The sequence below is a fragment of the Telopea speciosissima genome, chromosome 8, assembly GCF_018873765.1.
Source record: "Telopea speciosissima isolate NSW1024214 ecotype Mountain lineage chromosome 8, Tspe_v1, whole genome shotgun sequence".
Taxonomy (NCBI): Eukaryota; Viridiplantae; Streptophyta; class Magnoliopsida; order Proteales; family Proteaceae; genus Telopea; species Telopea speciosissima.
In genome coordinates, this window is record NC_057923.1 from 10,371,962 (window position 1) to 10,389,185 (window position 17,224).

The following is a 17,224-nucleotide window of genomic DNA, read 5'->3' on the forward strand; positions in this document are numbered from 1 at the left end:
AGTATTTACAAAACTTGCCACCAAATTGAGAATTTCGTCCAATCATATTGAAATTTTCCTTACAAGGATATTGGATTCCATGTTAAGCATTTCTTTCATTCACAACCAAACAGCATGAGTCTGGCTAATCGATATATTATTTAGGAGACCAAAACTTATATTATATAACATCAACGATAAAGACCAATTACATCTCGATCTTGACCTATTGTAACCTGCTAATGAGAATCTTGTTCTTTATACAACTGACATTAACCCATTCCAGATCTTTAAGATATGAGACCTTAGTTACATTGAGGTGATCAGATAATTAATGAAAGTAGCTTAGGGCTCACTAGGGAATACGAAGATAGAGAGGGACTAAATTAGGAGAGTTTGGAGGTGAGTCCCAAACAGACAAGGCACTGGTGGAGTTCATCCACTTGTCTGTCATCTCAGGGTAATGTCGGTGTATCACATCTCCAAAAGAAAATTATCGCCCCCATTACTGGGGGCGGTCCAGTGCCCATCGTGCGGCTGGGCACCGCCCATGTGTGTACAGTGGGCCCCATCGTGCAGACATGGGTGGTGCCCAGATGCACGATGGGCATTGGACGCCCCTAGTACGGGGGGCGATAAGAATCCATCTCCAAGGCTCTCTGTACTGGTCACCCATTCTAGCCCCTTCTTTGTGTATGTCTCCTCATTGAAGTAGCTCGTGAAGAACAGATCTGCTTCCAACCTCTTGTTTCCAGCTTTCTCCCTCACAATTAATAACATTATCGAATATCACTTTTAAAATTATTGTGCCTCTACAGGGCCCAGCCCAAACCTGGTTGGGAGTTTGGGACAATTGAACCTTTCACGGGCTGGGCCCTGGGCTTTTTATTTTTTTTTTGGTAATTACTGAGCCCTGGGCAGGAGGGGAAGTAACAGCCAAAACTGGCTGTACCGTTAGATACAGTGGACACCGCACATATACCTACACTATCAACAGTACAAAACAGAATAATTGATAGTCCCTACATCCTAGTCTAATCTAGGATGTGTTTGGTATGCATTCTTGGAATGCATTCTAAGTCAGATTATTCTTGATCAATAAATACAATTATTTTTATCATCCTAAAATGTAAAATTGACCTAGAATGCATTTAAAAAACGCATACAAAATGCTGCCTTTAGTCTAGTAGAATTCGTTTCGATGAGCACCTGGAAGCCATGACGATGAAAATGACGAATGCCGTTTCGCTGATGGCGAATCCCTTGATCTTCTTCTCCGCCATGAGACCCACCAATAGATCAAGCTACTCAACATCATCACCGTACACTTCACGCAATGTTTGAATAGCATCAACGTCATCCGTCAGATCTTCCCATTTGGAAATAGGAATTAAATCAATCCCCTGCGGAACTCGTTGTATCTTGCAACTTTCCTCTCCCTGTCCGTATAAACTACATAAAATTAAGGGTAAATTACATATGCCTCCCCTGTACTTTGCCCTAATTACACGTTCCTCCCCTTGATTTTTCCACCTTACATTTTGACCCCTTATGGTGACGGTGTTAGTTTGTGTAAGTTAATGATTTGAAAAGACAATATTACCCTTGTTCTAAAACACCACAAGTTGAATTACAATGACACCCTTTTCATCATCTTCAACCTTAAAACACTCATTTCTTTCCTCCTCCACCGCCGCCACCACCACCACCACGGCCGCCTCCTTCTCCACCGCCGCCACTGTCGTGCGCGCCTCCTCCTCCTCGGACTCTTATTCCCTAAAACTTTAAATTCACGCCGCAAAGACTGAACAGCAGATGGGTTCATCATCATAGCTTCCATTACCGCGTGAAGAGCACGCAGAAGGTGTTGATTTCAATCTTCCATGCTCGCTTGAACACGCTGGAGCATCTCTTGTTCTATCACGTAGGAATCACAGAATAACAAATTAAAACTGCATTTTCAATTCTACCTTTCTCATCATCTTCAACCTAAAACACTCATATCTTTCCTACTCCATTGCCAGCACCACCACCACGCCACCACGCCAGCCGCCTCCATCACCGCCACCACTACATGCCGCCGCCTCCACCACAAACAAATAAGAAGAGATTAGAGGAGAAAGAAGGGATACCGATTGGTAAAAGATCACCGAAGGTTCGCAGTAGGACTAAAACAATAGAAACCGAACCGGCCGCAACCTCCGTCCCGCGCACATAAGAAAAAACACCGTGGAACCCCCCCCCCCCCCCACCCCCACCCCCCCCCCTCGCGCCCGTTTATATTTATGTCTTTCATCTAAATCATCTTCTCCATAATTGCAGAGAAAAATAAGAAAGAAGAAGAAACAGAGAGGCGAAGGAGCCCTTTGGTTTCTCCCGACCGAGGGCAATCAATTTCGGGAAGGAGAGACTAGAGAGAGAGAGAGATTGAAGGAGAAGACGGAATTCAATGCGTTGCAGAGATTCTCGTATTTAAATTTTCTTTTTGTTTTATTTGTTTATCAGCTTTTGAATTTTTATCGTCAATAGATGAGATAAGATGAAAGATCTCGATTATTTTCTTCTCGCTTCTTATTTCGGCAGTGCTTTTATGTCTTTCCTTCTTGAATTCTAACAGGCATTTTATTGTTTGATTCCCTTCTCACCCAAAATAGCCCCGAAGATTCACTTCCACCAACATAATTGGTAGTTTTTTTATCACTCTTTTCAATGGAATTTTTGTTTCCTTTATGCTTTGTAATTCATAAATCCAGCTTTTTCAAGGTGTACGAAATCACACACAAAGAGAGCATACCTTGTAGCAGAGAACCGTATGGAATGAAGAGAAGTTGGTGAAATTGAGGCCTGAAGGTGGGAATGGGTTTCGATAGCAGAAGAAGAAGAAGTAACTCCATTCTCTCTCTCTCTCTCTCCGTTAACAAGCCACAAATACAAGAATGGGGGCTGGCTGCCCTGAAACTTAAAACTAGAAACTGAATCCTATAATACAAGAATGGAGAAGGGCTTCTAATAATTGTAAAAGAAAGAAAAAGAAACCGGTTTGGGAAGGAATCTGTTTTAGAACCGAAACAATCAATGACAAAGAATGGTCACTGTGAGCATAAATACTCGTGCATCGGTAGGGGTATCGTTGCGGCGTTCACAAGGTTCAAAGGTTGAAGATGAAGTTGGGAGAGGAGAAAGGGCAAATTTTTCCTTCTTATTTTGGTTTTTATCAAAGGGTAAATGGGTCATCTCACAATGACCGGGTTAGTTTGGGCATTATAAAAATCTAATTATGCCATGTCAGCACTTAGACGGATGCTAACGACGGGGAGGAATTAGTAACTTTTGAAAACTATAGGGGAATCGTATGTAAGGTGGGAAAATCAAGGGAACGAATGTGTAATTAGGACAAAGTACAGGGAGGCATATGTAATTTACCCTAAAATTAATAACAACCGCCACACATATCGTAAGTTCTTGAATCTTTCTGGAATCTTCTTTACCAAAACAAAAAAAAAAAAAAGAATCTTTTTGGAATCTTGAGTGAAGGGACTTTCTACTTAATTACCTTCAAGTGCTGGGAAATCAACGAGGTCAGGTCTATCAGTCCCATCTGGGTTTTGGGTAATGAGTTCCCTCATCCACATTGGATAGTTAAAAAGCTCCAAAGCACCACATGCTTGGTGTCCCATAGAAACCATTTGCATTTCAAATCCAATCTCCTGTTTTACAGAAACCGCAACAGTTTTATGATAATCAAATAAAATTAGTGTCAGGGATAGAGAGAGTGTATTATACTTTTTAAGCAAAGGAGGTGATTTGTTGGGTCCCGGAGAAGCAGAAAGATTCCGGAGGTGAAGGTAGTCTGGTAGAAGAGAATGCATCCTATAAACACTGGTGAATTCCTCGGTCAGAGAATATGGAACTCCATGATTCTCTGGCTTCTTTAAACCCACAAGACCTCCCAAAATGGGTCCTCCTACGTGCCCAAATCTATCCTTGAATTTCTTCCCCAAAATCCCATACCTACAATTGCATTAAGCAAAAATCAAATCTGTTCTCGTATCTCCAATTCTTTATATGAGAGAAAGAGAGAGAGAGACTGAGATGCTGCCCAATTGCTGCGCATTGCTGCAAGCATTGTATCAGTCTTAAGGAGCTCAACAGTCCAATCGATAGTGTGGATCTTGGCGATGACGGCAGAAGTGACGAGTCTTGCATGGCGGTAGAGGTCTTCATCTTCAACCGGAGGGTATTCCTTCTTGAGGTCGTCACACACAATATTGTGTTCCTTCACGAAAAGGGCCTGCAAGGTGGACACCCCCGCCCAGCTATTGCGCACGTCGCCGGATATGGCCACCCCACCTTGGTCATGCAGGAGAAGGCCATCCTCCTCCGATATCTTGAGCTTCCCAACTTTGTAGGTTCTCACTTTCCCCAGCCCTTTTGCATTGCTCCCACGTATAGAGCTTCCATCCCTTCACTTTTCCCAATAATTTTCAAGTCCAAGGCTCCAAGCTAGGAGAAGGAGAAGACTATAAAGATCCATTTGTTTAGAGGGGAAGATAGGATGGGATTGTTGGTAAGATGGGATCCACATATTGGTGGGGTTTTCTTGAGGTGGAAATATTAAGGTAAAGTTATTTTTCCCATGAACAATAACCAAAGTCCCACTAATTTGTTTCTTCCAGCTTCCTGTCCAGCCCAGTCCTTACTATCCTAATAAGGGGGTGGACCTCACCCAAGCAGATTGTTTGGACAGGGGTAGGATGGTCATTGCACCCCCTGTTAGAGGAACTGGGGAACTAGATCGGACAAGGAATTAGATCGAGGAAATAAGGATTCGATTTTGGATAAGAAAGAGGTGGGATTTTGAAGTACGTGTCACATCCGTAGACAAAACATTTAATGATGTTCCTTAACCCAAGGATAACCAAACAAAGTTGGGATGGGATATTAAAATGTCACAGTATTTTCCCACCCCGCCTAAATCCCCTCTAAACAAACGGGGCCTATGGGTTATTTATTATATGTAATTTACCACCAATGTGTCCGGATGTTCAAAGTACCATTCTTGATCTCATAGAAACCGGTTGAGACCTCTTTGGTTTTGTAAATTCTAAATGTTTAATTTTGAGTGGGCACTGGTTGACTTCTTCCCTCGGCGCTGTGAGCTCTACCTGCATGCATGAGAGTTATTCCATTGATAAGAACAATCTATTAGATTACGTGCTAGCCATTTTGTCGATTAAACTGGTAGACCTTGTTGGTGTCCTCCAAGTGATCAGTCCAATCGTGTATCATGAACCGAATCCAAGAAACTGCAATAATGTTGAACTGCTTTCCCGTGTCAATGTACTTCCTCCGGGCTAGGAGTTTCGTGGCCACCACCATTGGATTTGGCCTCAGTAGCTACACATGCAAGACCCAACGAAACAAATAATTAACACATAGAGACATATTATGGACAAATAAGCTATGTAGAGGAAAGAGTGTTAGAAGTTTCAGAATTGATGGAACGTGTTAAATCAAGTCTTTTAACCTATTTCAAACTAAACTGATCCAATCTAATGTCCATACGTACACTAGATTGAGTCCCATTATAAATTAATTAATACCTCATACTTCTGATCAACAGGAAGGATATTGCGGCCAAAGAAGGAACACTGGTCACCCGCACCTTCATTAATGGGTGTACCATGTGAGAGATAGAGAGTTTGACTTGGAATGAATCTCACCTTACCCACTTTGTTGGGTAGTGATGATATTTATAGACTTGAATTCAAAGTGTTGTTACATTCGTATCTGTTACAATGGGATAAACCCAATTAGTTACAACAGCTAGTTTTAGATAAGTGTTGACTAATTCAAATAAAATTGAATATTTGAAATACCAACGGATCCTTATCCTTAACATCCCCCCTCAAGTGGAAGTTGGTCTCTGAACGATCTTCAACTTGTTACGAATCATTTCAAAGCGAGAACGTGATAAGGATTTGGTGAAAATATCCGCTAGCTGATCGCGAGTGGAGATGAATTTGACTCACAAGGACTCACCCGATGCAACTAAGATCCAATCCAAGGCCATCAACACGTTATCCTTTGCCATCTGCCCACTTAATAGAAAGGCCCATTGAGGTTGAACCTACTTGTTTCACAAAGGCTAACAAACATGATAAGTGGCGGACAGCTACGGAAATGGAGTTCAATGCACTGTTAAAAAATGGAACTTGGAGTTTAGTTCCACCACAGTCCCATCAGAATGTAATTGGCTCTAAGTGGGTGTTTCGAATAAAAAGAAAAGCAGATGGTACGATTGAGCGCTACAAGGCCTGATTAGTGGCCAAAGGCTACAACCAGCAGGAAGGTATCGATTACACAGAGACATTTAACCAGCTGATCTTTCCGAATCCAATTAGAGTAAGCAGGATTTGGAATTTCTTCAGTAGATTCAGCAGTAGTATGATGCATGGGTGGGCATTTAATTGTGCCATCGATGTAACCCATTAAGTCTTGGCATCGAAGAAGAGGAAACAATTGTGTTTTCCACAGAAGAAAATTATCACAGGTAAGTTTCAAGGTTAAGTGATGCTGAAACGCAGGTGTTGAGGAAGAAGAAGACATTGTTGAGGAAGAACAGTTGCTGCAGTAGATGAATGCTAAGATAGAGTCGTTGAAGAAGGCAGCAGATTACCAGGAATCGATAAGGTCGACTGATACCATGTGAGAGATAGAGAGTTTGAATTGGAATGAATCTCACCTTACCCACTTTGTTGGGTAGTGATGATATTTATAAACTTGAATTCAAAGTGTTGTTACATTCGTATATGTTACAATGGGATAAACCCAATTAGTTACAACAGCTAGTTTTAGATAAATGTTGACTAATTCAAATAAAATTGAATATTTGAAATACCAACGGATCCTTATCCTTAACACTTCCCACATTAATCAGGTTGTATTCTTGGTGAAGGTGTCTCCGGATAGAAAGATATATCATCCCCAAGAACACTGGTAATCGATGCCATATCCCCAACTTATCAATGCTGTGCATTATCTGCATCAACATATAAATGTATTAGTTAAGATTATTTCTTATGAAGAGAAGAAGTAACTATCCATGTATATATATACGGCCTTAATTACTTACCAGGAAAAGCAGTTTATCTAAGAAAGTCATTCTAGAGAGAATTCCATGGAAGTCCCCATGGATGAAATGCTGGAATGGTATGGCCAGGAGAGCCTGCAGAGATGCCATTGCTGGAGAAACGATCTTCTTTTTTTTCTTTTTCTTCCCCTTCTCTAATATTATGGAGCTTATAATTGATAAAGGAGTTAAGACTGTTAAGTAGGCTGGGCAAATATATGGTTGATGAAGGATTTAAGCCACGTTTGAAGAAATGGAATTTCAATTATCGATACTTCCATAAAATTGGATGTGCATGTAAAGCACTGACATCATCTCTGAAGATTCGGAAGTATTATTATAAACGACCATGATCTGTATCCTCTCAAATGCTACACTGCCCAGTGCATCTACGTGGTGCATTGGGCGGTGTACCACACTGAGCGGTGAGAATCCATCACCGTTCACGTAGGTGCACTGGCAGTAAGGGTGTCAACTCGGTATCGAATCGGCATCATACCTCATAGAATACAATTAGATACAGTTAACAGTATAAAAAAATGATATTGTCCTCAATATGGTATGGTATCGATATGAAGGTTGATACCGATGATACATATCAATACTGTATTGAATTACCAAATATTGATATCGTACCGTATTATCATAATATATACTTATATATTAATTTATATATATAAATATATGTGTATTAAATATATATAAGAATATAACATATTAAATATAATATTATATATATATAAAGAACCGTATAACAAATATCGTATACCGTATTGTATACATACCAAATAAAACTATATAGCGAATTGATATTGTATGCTACAGTATCGATATAGGAAAATGATATCGTATTCAGTACAATATGGTATCGATACGGGGTGTTTGATTTTGTTAACGTATCAGTACCATACCAGATACCATACCGATTGACACCTTTACAGGCAATGCATTGTACTTGAGAGGATTAAAATTTTAAAATTCAACGAATATGGGCTTTCCTCGTTTTTTTTTTTAGGTTTATGCATTGTTTGTCTATATCTCTTTCTTTTTTTATTGGGTCTATTGTTATTCGAGAAGCAGATAATATCCTTGTAAAAGTACCATCCAAGGTCCTCCAGAGCCACTCACATAGAATTGTTTTCTCCAATGGAACTTTATTTGAGATCAGACTCCTCTCCTACAAGTACCCCATCCGAGGGTGTGCATCGGGATGAGGCCAAGCACACATCCCAATGTGTTGCAATCAACCTTGTCATTGGATGCCTCACTCAGCATTCCCCGGACACGGGGTGCTCCCATGAAAGGAACCAAATCCCTTTATCTGTTGCTACTTTAGACTGCAACGTACAGATAAAATTGGGAAAACAACAACCCCCCCCCCCCCCCCTCCCCAAAATACCAAAAGACTAAAGAAAGGCAATTAATCAACTATTAGGGGGATAGGGCTCCTCTGTTGCGTGGCAGGGCAACACACATCGGATGGCTCTGCTGCCCTGAGCATGCAGCCAACACAGGGGCGGTGTATAGGGCTGTGTGCCCAGGGCAGCAGGGCCGTCTGATATGTGCCAAACGCCCTGCTATACAACAGACAATCCTAGTCCCTATTATGGTGGCTGATTAACTTTGAACTCAGATATGGATGAGAAAAATTATATGGTGTTGGCTGAATTGCCCATCAAAGCCTATAGAAAATGTGATTCTACGCAAATCTTTTTTTTTTTTTTTTTTGGTAAGGGATTCTAAGCAAATCTGACCGACTAAAGATGAGTAGCTTGTAACATTATATTTTTATATAGGGAGAAGTTTTCATACACAGCCGTGTAAGCATGCATGGTCGTGTGCCCTCTTACAAAGAGTTGAAAAAGTCATAAATCCCCACCCATTAATTAATGCCTTGAAAATCCCACCCTCTCACATACTGTCACACAGCCGTGTATGAAAACTTTTCTCTTTTATATATTCTGAAAATCTTATACGATCGGATAAGATGTATGGCATGAAGTATTGGACAGTTAATAAACATTATATAGATAAAATTAATATAACTGAGATAAGGATATTGAGATGAATATATAGTAAAATTACGAAAGATAAAATATAACATAATCAAATTAAAGCTGATTTGGGAGCAGCTCCAATACATGATAAGTTGTAAGGAAGGAAACAAAACATTTGAGGTGGCATGACGATGTACAACGGAAGCATTTAAACGTTCTAATACAAAAGAGTGATTTGATTCAAATTCGATAAATTTAGTTAGGATAAGAACGCTACTTGGGCGTGTGCGATATGACCACCACGCCCCAATGGAAAGGTGGAATTTCCAAGAATGTATCATCTTTACGTACATGTGAGAGGTAACCACTTGTAAAAAGGGTGACATTGGTTGAATTTAGCTGCTAAAGTTTAGCATGAAATAAACATACAACTCATTACAGAATATTAAGACATTGATTCTGTTTATTGAGAAACACAAGACATATAAGACACATATGAGAAATTTAGGGCTCACTGAGGAATGCGAAGATAGAGAGGGATAGGATTGTAACGGTTGGGAGGAGAATCCCAAACAGAGAAGGCACTGCTGGAGTTCATCCACTTCTCTATCATCTCTGGGTGATGGCGGTGTAACACATCTCTAAGGCTCTCTGTAGTGTTCACCCATTCTAACCCCTTCTTTGTGTAAGTCTCCTCATTGAAGTAGCTCGTGAAGAACCGATCTGCTTCCAATCTCCTATTTCCAGTTTTGCCCCCACAATATATGTCAATTATTTAATCAAATCCATTATGTATTCATTCAAGTGAGGTGTACCATTCGATGCACTTTAAAAATACACTAACGATACCTCGCATTTGAAAAAATAAAAAATTTAGAATTAGATGTACCTGGAAGCCATGATGATGAAAATGACGAATGCCGTCTCGCTGATGGCAAATCCCTTGATCTTCTTCTCGGCCATGAGACCCACCAATAGATCAAGCTGCTCAACATCATCACCGTACACTTCACGCAATGTTTGAATGGCTTCAGCATCATCCGTCAGATCTTCCCATTTGGAGATTGGAATTAACATCACTCCCCTGCGGAACTCGTTGTACCTTGCAACTTTCCTCTCCCTGTCCCTATAAACTGCATCAAATTACAACCACACCACATATATCGTAAGTTCTTGAATCTTTCTGGATTCTTTAATGGAGGACTGAAGGGACTTTCTACTTACCTTCAAGTGCAGGGAGATCAACGTGATCAGGTCTATCAGTCCCATCTGGGTTTTGAGGAATGAGGTCTCTCAGCCACATTGGATAGTTAAAAAGCTCCAAAGCGCCGGATGCTTGGTGTCCCATGGAAACCATTTGTCTTGCAAACCCAATCTCAGATAGAGTTTTCTCTCCATTAATACCGATCAGATCGGTTATTGGAACCCTATTTTTTGATAAAAATGAAAAACATCGTTACCGCTACTGTAATGTTTTTATGGTCTCATCAAATGAAATCAAATCAATGTCAGAGATAGAGTGATATATACTTTTTGAGCAAGGGTGGTGATTTGTTGGGTCCCGGAGAAGCAGAAAGATTCCGGAGGAGAAGATAGTCCGGTAAAAGAGAATGCATTCTATAAACGCTGACGAACTCCTCAGTCAGAGAATATGGAACTCCATGATTGTCAGGCTTCTTTAAACCCACCAGTCCTCCCAAGATTGGTCCTCCTATATGCCCAAATGTGTCCTTGAATTTCTTCCCCAAAATCCCATACCTGCAATTGTATTAGACAAATATATGTCAGACACAGAGCCTAAGAAAGAAAAGGGAAGTGTCATGTGGCTAATGGGACTCGATCTATTGAATAGGTATTAGATTAGGTTATCTAGCCAGCACTAGAGCTTTTAGTGTATCGATCAAGTACCTAACAGAAAAAAGAGAATGAGACTCAGTGGCTCACCAATTGGTACGCATAGATCCAAGCAATGTATCGGTCTTAAGAAGCTCAACGGTCCAATCGATAGTGTGAATCTTAGCAATGACGGCAGAAGTGACGAGTCTTGCATGGCGGTAGAGTTCTTCGTCTTCAAGGTGAGGGTATTCCTTCTTGAGGGTGTCACACACAGCATTGTGCTCCTTCACGAAAAGGGCCTGAAAGGTGGACACCCCTGCCCAACTGTTGCGCACATCGCCCGATATGGAGTTCCCATCTTTGTCATGCAGGAGAAGGCCATCCTCCGCCGATATCTTCAGCTTCCCATCTTTGTATGTTCTCACTTTCCCCAGCTCTTTTGCATTGTTACCATATATAGAGCTTCCATCCCTTCACATTTCCCATTATTATTAATAGATCATCACAATTCTACTGGCATTAATACCTAATTTGACTATGTATGTATGTAGTTCGGGGTGGAGAGGTCGACACCTGATAGGTGTAACATTTAATGGTCCAAACTCATTGACCCAGTTTTTTTTTTGTCTCTAGCTTGACACCGTTGGATATTGTACCTATCAGGTGTCGACCTCCCACCCTGAACTGCACCACACTGCACTTTTAGGGAATTGCAGAGGGTTTTTTTTTCCGTATGTGTGTAATATATATAACTTACCACCAAGGTGTTCGGCTGTTCAAAGTACCATTCTTGATCTCATAGAAACCAGTTGGGACCTCCTTGGTCTTGTAGAATCTGAATGCTTTTAGTGGGCACTGACCCTCTACTTCTCTTGGTGCTATGAGCTCTTCCTGCTTGGTGTCCTCCAAGTGATCAATCCAATCGTGTATCATGAACTGAATCCAAGAAGCTGCGATCATGTTGAATTGCTTTCCTGTGTCTATGAATTTTCTCCGGGCTAGAAGTTTTGTGGCCACCACCATTGGATCTGGCTTCAGTAGCTATACATTGCCAACGGAACAAAAATCGTTAATAGATCAATAAAATCTGCTCCTTTTCAAATATAAGATTATAGATAAATATTTTGACAAGTTAAACTGTATAATCTATTTTATTTTAGGGTAAGAGATCTCTACTTGGTCGCATGGTCTCTACACAAGCGTCTGGGCCAATGGAGAAGCATGCCTAGGTATCTACCCAAGGATAGAATAAATATAAAAAAAAAATCAATAAAACTTTCCAATTGTAGAAAGATCCACGACTTTTGAAATTAAAGTTTAATAATGTTGTATTTCACAGAATTGTAAAAATCTTTGTTACGTCTTCCTGATTCCAATTTCTATGATTCATGTGCAAACTCGACCGATTCTTATTTTATTGGTTGTTTTGCCCCCTGGTCTGCTTGGTTCCTTTCTGTTGTAGTTGTATTATTTTAGTAGGGTTTATGCCTTTAGATAACCTATTTGACTCTTGAGCTGTTTTAAAATTTTTTTTTATATAATTTTTCATTTACCAAAAAAGATATGCAAACCTAACATAATTTATCGTAAAGGTTGAATAGATGATCATCCAACAATGTTCGAAATATTAGTTTATGTTCATCATCTTATATTTTTATGGATCGAGTTTCCCTCTACCCACGATGAATGGGATCCATTCATTGAGGGGCAAGAGAGGACAAAAATATGTATCAGGAAGGTATTTTGGAACATACTAAAACCCTAGGAGGGGTTTGTGAAGTCTAGGATGGTCATTGGTGAACCATCCTCTATTGGTGGAGTAAAACTTAGTCTTATTTTTATTGATTAAGGTTGGAATAGAGTCTAGGGGTGGCAGGAAAATTATCTCTACCAATTCCCTGCCTTGCCAAGTTCCCCAGTTCCTCTAATAGAAGGTGGTGGATCCCACCCAAGCAGAATGTTCGGGCAAGGGTAGTGGTCATTCCAACCCCCCCTTGTTAGAGAAACTGGGGAATTGGGCCATGCAAGGAACTAGAAGAGATAAAGATCTAGGAGTGGCATGGGGTTAGAATCGAAACAGCCTAAACAAGGCATAGTCAATCATAACCTAGTTTTTGACTGGGTTAGCCCATGGTTTGAGGTATCGAGATCAAATCGCTCATTAGTATCATTAGCCACCAATCCCGATATTGCACATGCCAATATTTTACTGGTGAAACGATACGGATCAGGGGTAAAACCATGGTTCTAATTATCGGTATCGTACCGATTTTACTAGTCACCGATATTGATACCGTATCAATAGAACGGTACGGACAAGGGATAAAATGGTTAGAAAACTCATTTTTTAAGGAAATTCAATGGTATATTTGTCCGATACAGCCGATCCAGGCCAATATCGTATCGATTTTGCGTGTTATCGATACCCGTTCCAATACCGTGCACTAAAACCATGGTAAAACAATCAAAACCCAAATTTTTAGGTGAAACCCTTTTAAGAAAGAGAGAGTAAAGTGCATATATGACTGCATATATAAAAGCAAGCTTTGTAACTATAGGAAAAGAAAAGATGAGATGAGGAAAAGACGATCGATAAGAAAGAAGAAATGAAGAAGGGATGGCCCCAAATCATTAATATATACCTCATGCTTCTGATCAACAGGAAGAATATTGCGGCCAAAGAAGGTTCCCTCCCCACCTGCACCTGGATTGAAAGGATCATTAAGTGTCCCATCATCTGTTCTATAAGGGTAATCAGCCGGGTTAAATCGAACTCCATTCGGTGTGGTTCCCACGACATTAAGCAGGTTGTATTGGTCGTGAAGGTGTCTCCTGATGGCCAGATATATCATCCCCAACAACACTGGTAATCGATGCCATATCCCTAACTTATCAATGCTGTGCATTATCTGCACCAACAACAAAAATATATATATAATTGTGATGAAGGAAGAACTGTATATTTGTTATGATCGATCGAAAAAGGAATGAATGAATGAGAGGCAGTAGTTATTACCAGGAAAAGAAGTTTGTCCAAGAGAGTCATTCTAGAGACAACCCAATGGAAGTCTCCATGGATGAAATGATAGAATGGTGCAGTAAGGAATGCCTGCAGAGATGCCTTTACTGGTGACATATTCTCTCTACTATTACAACTAACAGAGAGCTTAGTTATAGATTTCTGGAATTAGAAACCTGTGAACAAGGAAGAGCCTGGACTTGCCTCTATTTATAGCTTTATAAATACATCTTATGGGTTTAGCTTTGTGATAGGATTTATGCAACACATCTTCTACGGCGTGCTGTCCTGTCCTGTTTGTGCTGCATAGACATAGGGTCGCACGCAATGATCGCCTTACTCTCGTTTGGACAAGGCACTCGAACAGGGGTAAGGCGATCAATGCGCACCACATTGTGTCTGCACAGCACGACAGCACGGGCAGCCCATTGAAATCAAATGGTACACATATACCATTTAATATGACATCATCATTACCATTACGAATTTAATTCATTATTTTTAATGGATTGACTTTTGGTTTTTTTTTTCTTAATAGAAATTTCCATCATGAGAACATCTTAAGCCACCAAATTTGACCTTCCAATGCAATAAGGAGAGAGAGAGAGAGAGAGAGAGAGAGAGAGAGAGAGAGAGTAGGATTCTACTTCATTCCTATTTGAAAGGATTTGCATGTGAAAGTTGGAAAATCAGGTTTTCTGATTCAACTTGTCCTTCGAAAAAATCTAGTGATTCGGTCTTGTCAAAACTGATCAAGGCGAGTCATGTTTTTAATTTTTAATGTAATAAATATGTATAAATTAGTAAAAGAAAATCAAGGAATTGAATCACATATCAATGCATTTTGAGTTTATACAATTGAACAAGAGAAGGGAGTCGAGGAGTTGAGGGTTACTTACTGTTTTATAAGTGAATCGCCTTTCTAATTTTGTGAAAAACGATAAAACTCGTCGAATTTGTCATGACTGTTGCGTGTGAAAACCTCCGGTAGTTGGTTCGCCCGTGGATGAACCTGCAAAAACCAAGCAATGAGCGCAAGAGGGCCGGTGTGGCTCCGGCCTAGGACTCTCCGATGCTCAAGTCGGTCTTCAACGCATACAGCGAAGCTGCGTAGTAAAAAGCAAGATGTGGAATAGAGCTCCATACCTGGGTATTTATAGAGTAAGTAGGAGATGAGACGGTTGGGAGAGTCCTAGTATGGTAGGAGTCCTTCTTTCGGAAGGTTTTCTCGCGTAGAGCGGAGTGGAGAGTTATTTTGGGTCGGACTCTTATTAAGGTAAGAGTCCATGTAGAGTGTGATTCGTGTTGCGCTGGGATCGTGGCTCGGTCCTTATCCCGTGATTCTCGGGATGTGCCGACGTGGCCGGAGATCCCGGTGGGGTGCTATGGGAGCCTCAATGGAGGAGGGCTCGGCCTACGAGGTCGGCATGTGGGGTCGGCAATGGAGGTCAGCCCGAGTGGAGGTTGGTCTCGGCCATGAGGTCGGCTAGGAGTCCCTGGCTGACCCGCATAATCTCGGCCTCGATCCACCGGCCGCTCGCTCAAAATAGGCTTTGTCGGTGACTTATCGGATATGGGGTCGGCCCAATTTCTGCTCGGCCCAACTCGGTTCTCGGATTGAGGTCGGGTCGGCCACGTGGCAGCCTCGATAGGTGGGTGTTTTATGCCTCATCACAGGCCCCCACTCATCGGTGTCGGCTCGGCTCGATGAGTGAAATTCCACGGGCGCTTGTCGGGAAGATTCTTGCGGTTGGTGAGATTATTTATTGCTCGGATTTGACGCCGCACGATCGCGGTTGGGCGTCGTGTCACGTCGCCGATCATTATGGCGGGCTCGGGAATTGAAACGTCCTTTGATCCGGGCCGTTGGATCATGTTGAGCTCGGTCGACCGTTGGATCGATGGGACCCAAGGATTATAAATAGGTGACTTCTAACTATTCATTCTTCACGCTTTAAGTTATTGACTTCTCGGCAAGTTTGGATCCGTCACCTCGGTAGATCTCGCCGCTTGCTTGCTCGACTTCTCGGCAAGTTTGGATCCGTCAACTCGGTAGATCTCGTCGCTTGTTTGCCCGCGATCGACTCGGCCAAGCTTCGTTCGTGATCAACTCATTGCCGTTTCATTCCCGCTCGCTCTTCTTCAACCAGTAAGTCTTCTCCTGCATGTCGGTTTGTAGTAGTCCTATGGGCGGGCGCTCGCCAGGGCTGCGGAGGGCACGAGTCCGAGCCGAGAACTCCCCATTCGCTCTCCCACCATAGACCTGTTGGGCTCGACATCGAGATGAGCCCGACGTAGTGGAGCTCGTCGAGGCCGAGGTGGCCGAGCCCCGTTACCCATGGAGTCGACCACGCGGCCCAATCCACGGCTGCGGTCCGGGCCGAGAACTCCGGGCCGTCCTCATCCGATGAAGAGTCAAGTGAGGAAGATTCGTCCGAGGTGGGGCTGGCTCGGTCGGCTCGTCTACCGACGCCCCGAACCCGAGGAAGGCGATGTCGGACTTTGTTCGAGCACGATCACGGAGGCCGACCTCGACTATCGAGGACGACCTCGCCATCCCCGAGGACATTCAGCTCGAGTTCCTAATCCGGGAGATGGCCGCTTCATCGAGCCCGGCGAGGTGGCTGCATGCGAGACGCCCTTCAAGTACGGGTTTCGGCTCCCGTTCTCGGCCTGGTGGACTAGATCTTGGACCACTTCCACTGTCCCCAGTCGGTGGTGCCGAACTCTTGGCTGGCCGTGTATGGCTTCTACTCTTTGTTGCGAGATGGGCCGAGGTGCGGCGTGGCGCTTTTTCTCGGCTCTTCTTTCGAAGAAGTCTCCGAGAAGGGCTGGTACTATACGCCGCCGATCCGGGAAGAGTGCGGCTCTAGGCGGCCACAAATTTAAGTGCACGCCGCGACCTTCAACAAGTATTGGAAGCCTCGCTTTTCTTCGCTTCCATTCCCAACGACCCTCTCCGAACCGAGTGGAAGGAGATGAACCTGAATTACGTCAATAGGGTACTACCCGACCGAGAACGAGATGACCTCGCTCGGGCGATCCCCGGCGTCGCCCTTCGATGTCCTCCGGCCTTCGGGACGAGGGGTTTCTCCGAGTTGGCATATGACCCGGGTAGGAGCCCTTGCCGAGCCTGTCTTTGTTGTCCGAGCTGACCTCTTTACTTAGCTTTCTTTTCTTGTTCGACTTGTTTTTGTGTTTTCGATTTCTCTTGCAGTGGTCGGCCACATTCCTCCTATGGACACGGCTCGGCTACGGGCC

The 17,224-nt window shown here is 42.5% G+C and overlaps 1 protein-coding gene and 1 long non-coding RNA gene across 4 annotated transcripts; both read right to left on the minus strand.

The window, feature by feature from the left end:
- Positions 1–275: 275 nt before the first annotated feature.
- On the minus strand, positions 276–14,116 carry LOC122638333 (alpha-dioxygenase 1-like). Of its 3 annotated transcripts, XM_043831245.1 has the most exons (9): positions 13,961–14,116; positions 13,587–13,853; positions 11,702–11,985; positions 11,053–11,415; positions 10,639–10,866; positions 10,333–10,535; positions 9,998–10,241; positions 9,733–9,845; positions 276–444 (listed from the first exon to the last, which is right to left on the minus strand). In XM_043831245.1, exons 1-9 carry the CDS (start codon positions 14,078–14,080, stop codon positions 335–337), a joined length of 1,932 nt encoding a protein of 643 aa, XP_043687180.1. In that variant the 5' UTR covers positions 14,081–14,116; the 3' UTR covers positions 276–334. The 3 variants fall into 3 exon arrangements, with proteins under 3 accessions (XP_043687180.1, XP_043687179.1, XP_043687178.1); XM_043831244.1 differs by lacking the exon at positions 276–444 and having other exon boundaries at positions 9,523–9,850; positions 10,003–10,241; XM_043831243.1 differs by lacking the exon at positions 276–444 and having other exon boundaries at positions 9,523–9,845.
- On the minus strand, positions 696–3,669 carry LOC122638341. Its single transcript, XR_006329407.1, has 3 exons — positions 3,533–3,669; positions 1,189–1,431; positions 696–710 (listed from the first exon to the last, which is right to left on the minus strand). It is a non-coding gene; the product is annotated as an uncharacterized LOC122638341 (long non-coding RNA).
- Positions 14,117–17,224: the final 3,108 nt, after the last annotated feature.

Coding starts and splice junctions, on each gene's coding strand:
- LOC122638333 (XM_043831244.1), bottom strand. CDS start 14,080: ATGTCACCAGTAAAGGCATCTCTGCAGGCATTCCTTACTGCACCATTC. Junction 13,854..13,960: donor TGGACAAACTTCTTTTCCTG/GTAATAACTACT, acceptor TTGTTGGTGCAG/ATAATGCACAGCATTGATAA. Junction 11,986..13,586: donor CTGTTGATCAGAAGCATGAG/GTATATATTAAT, acceptor GGCAATGTATAG/CTACTGAAGCCAGATCCAAT.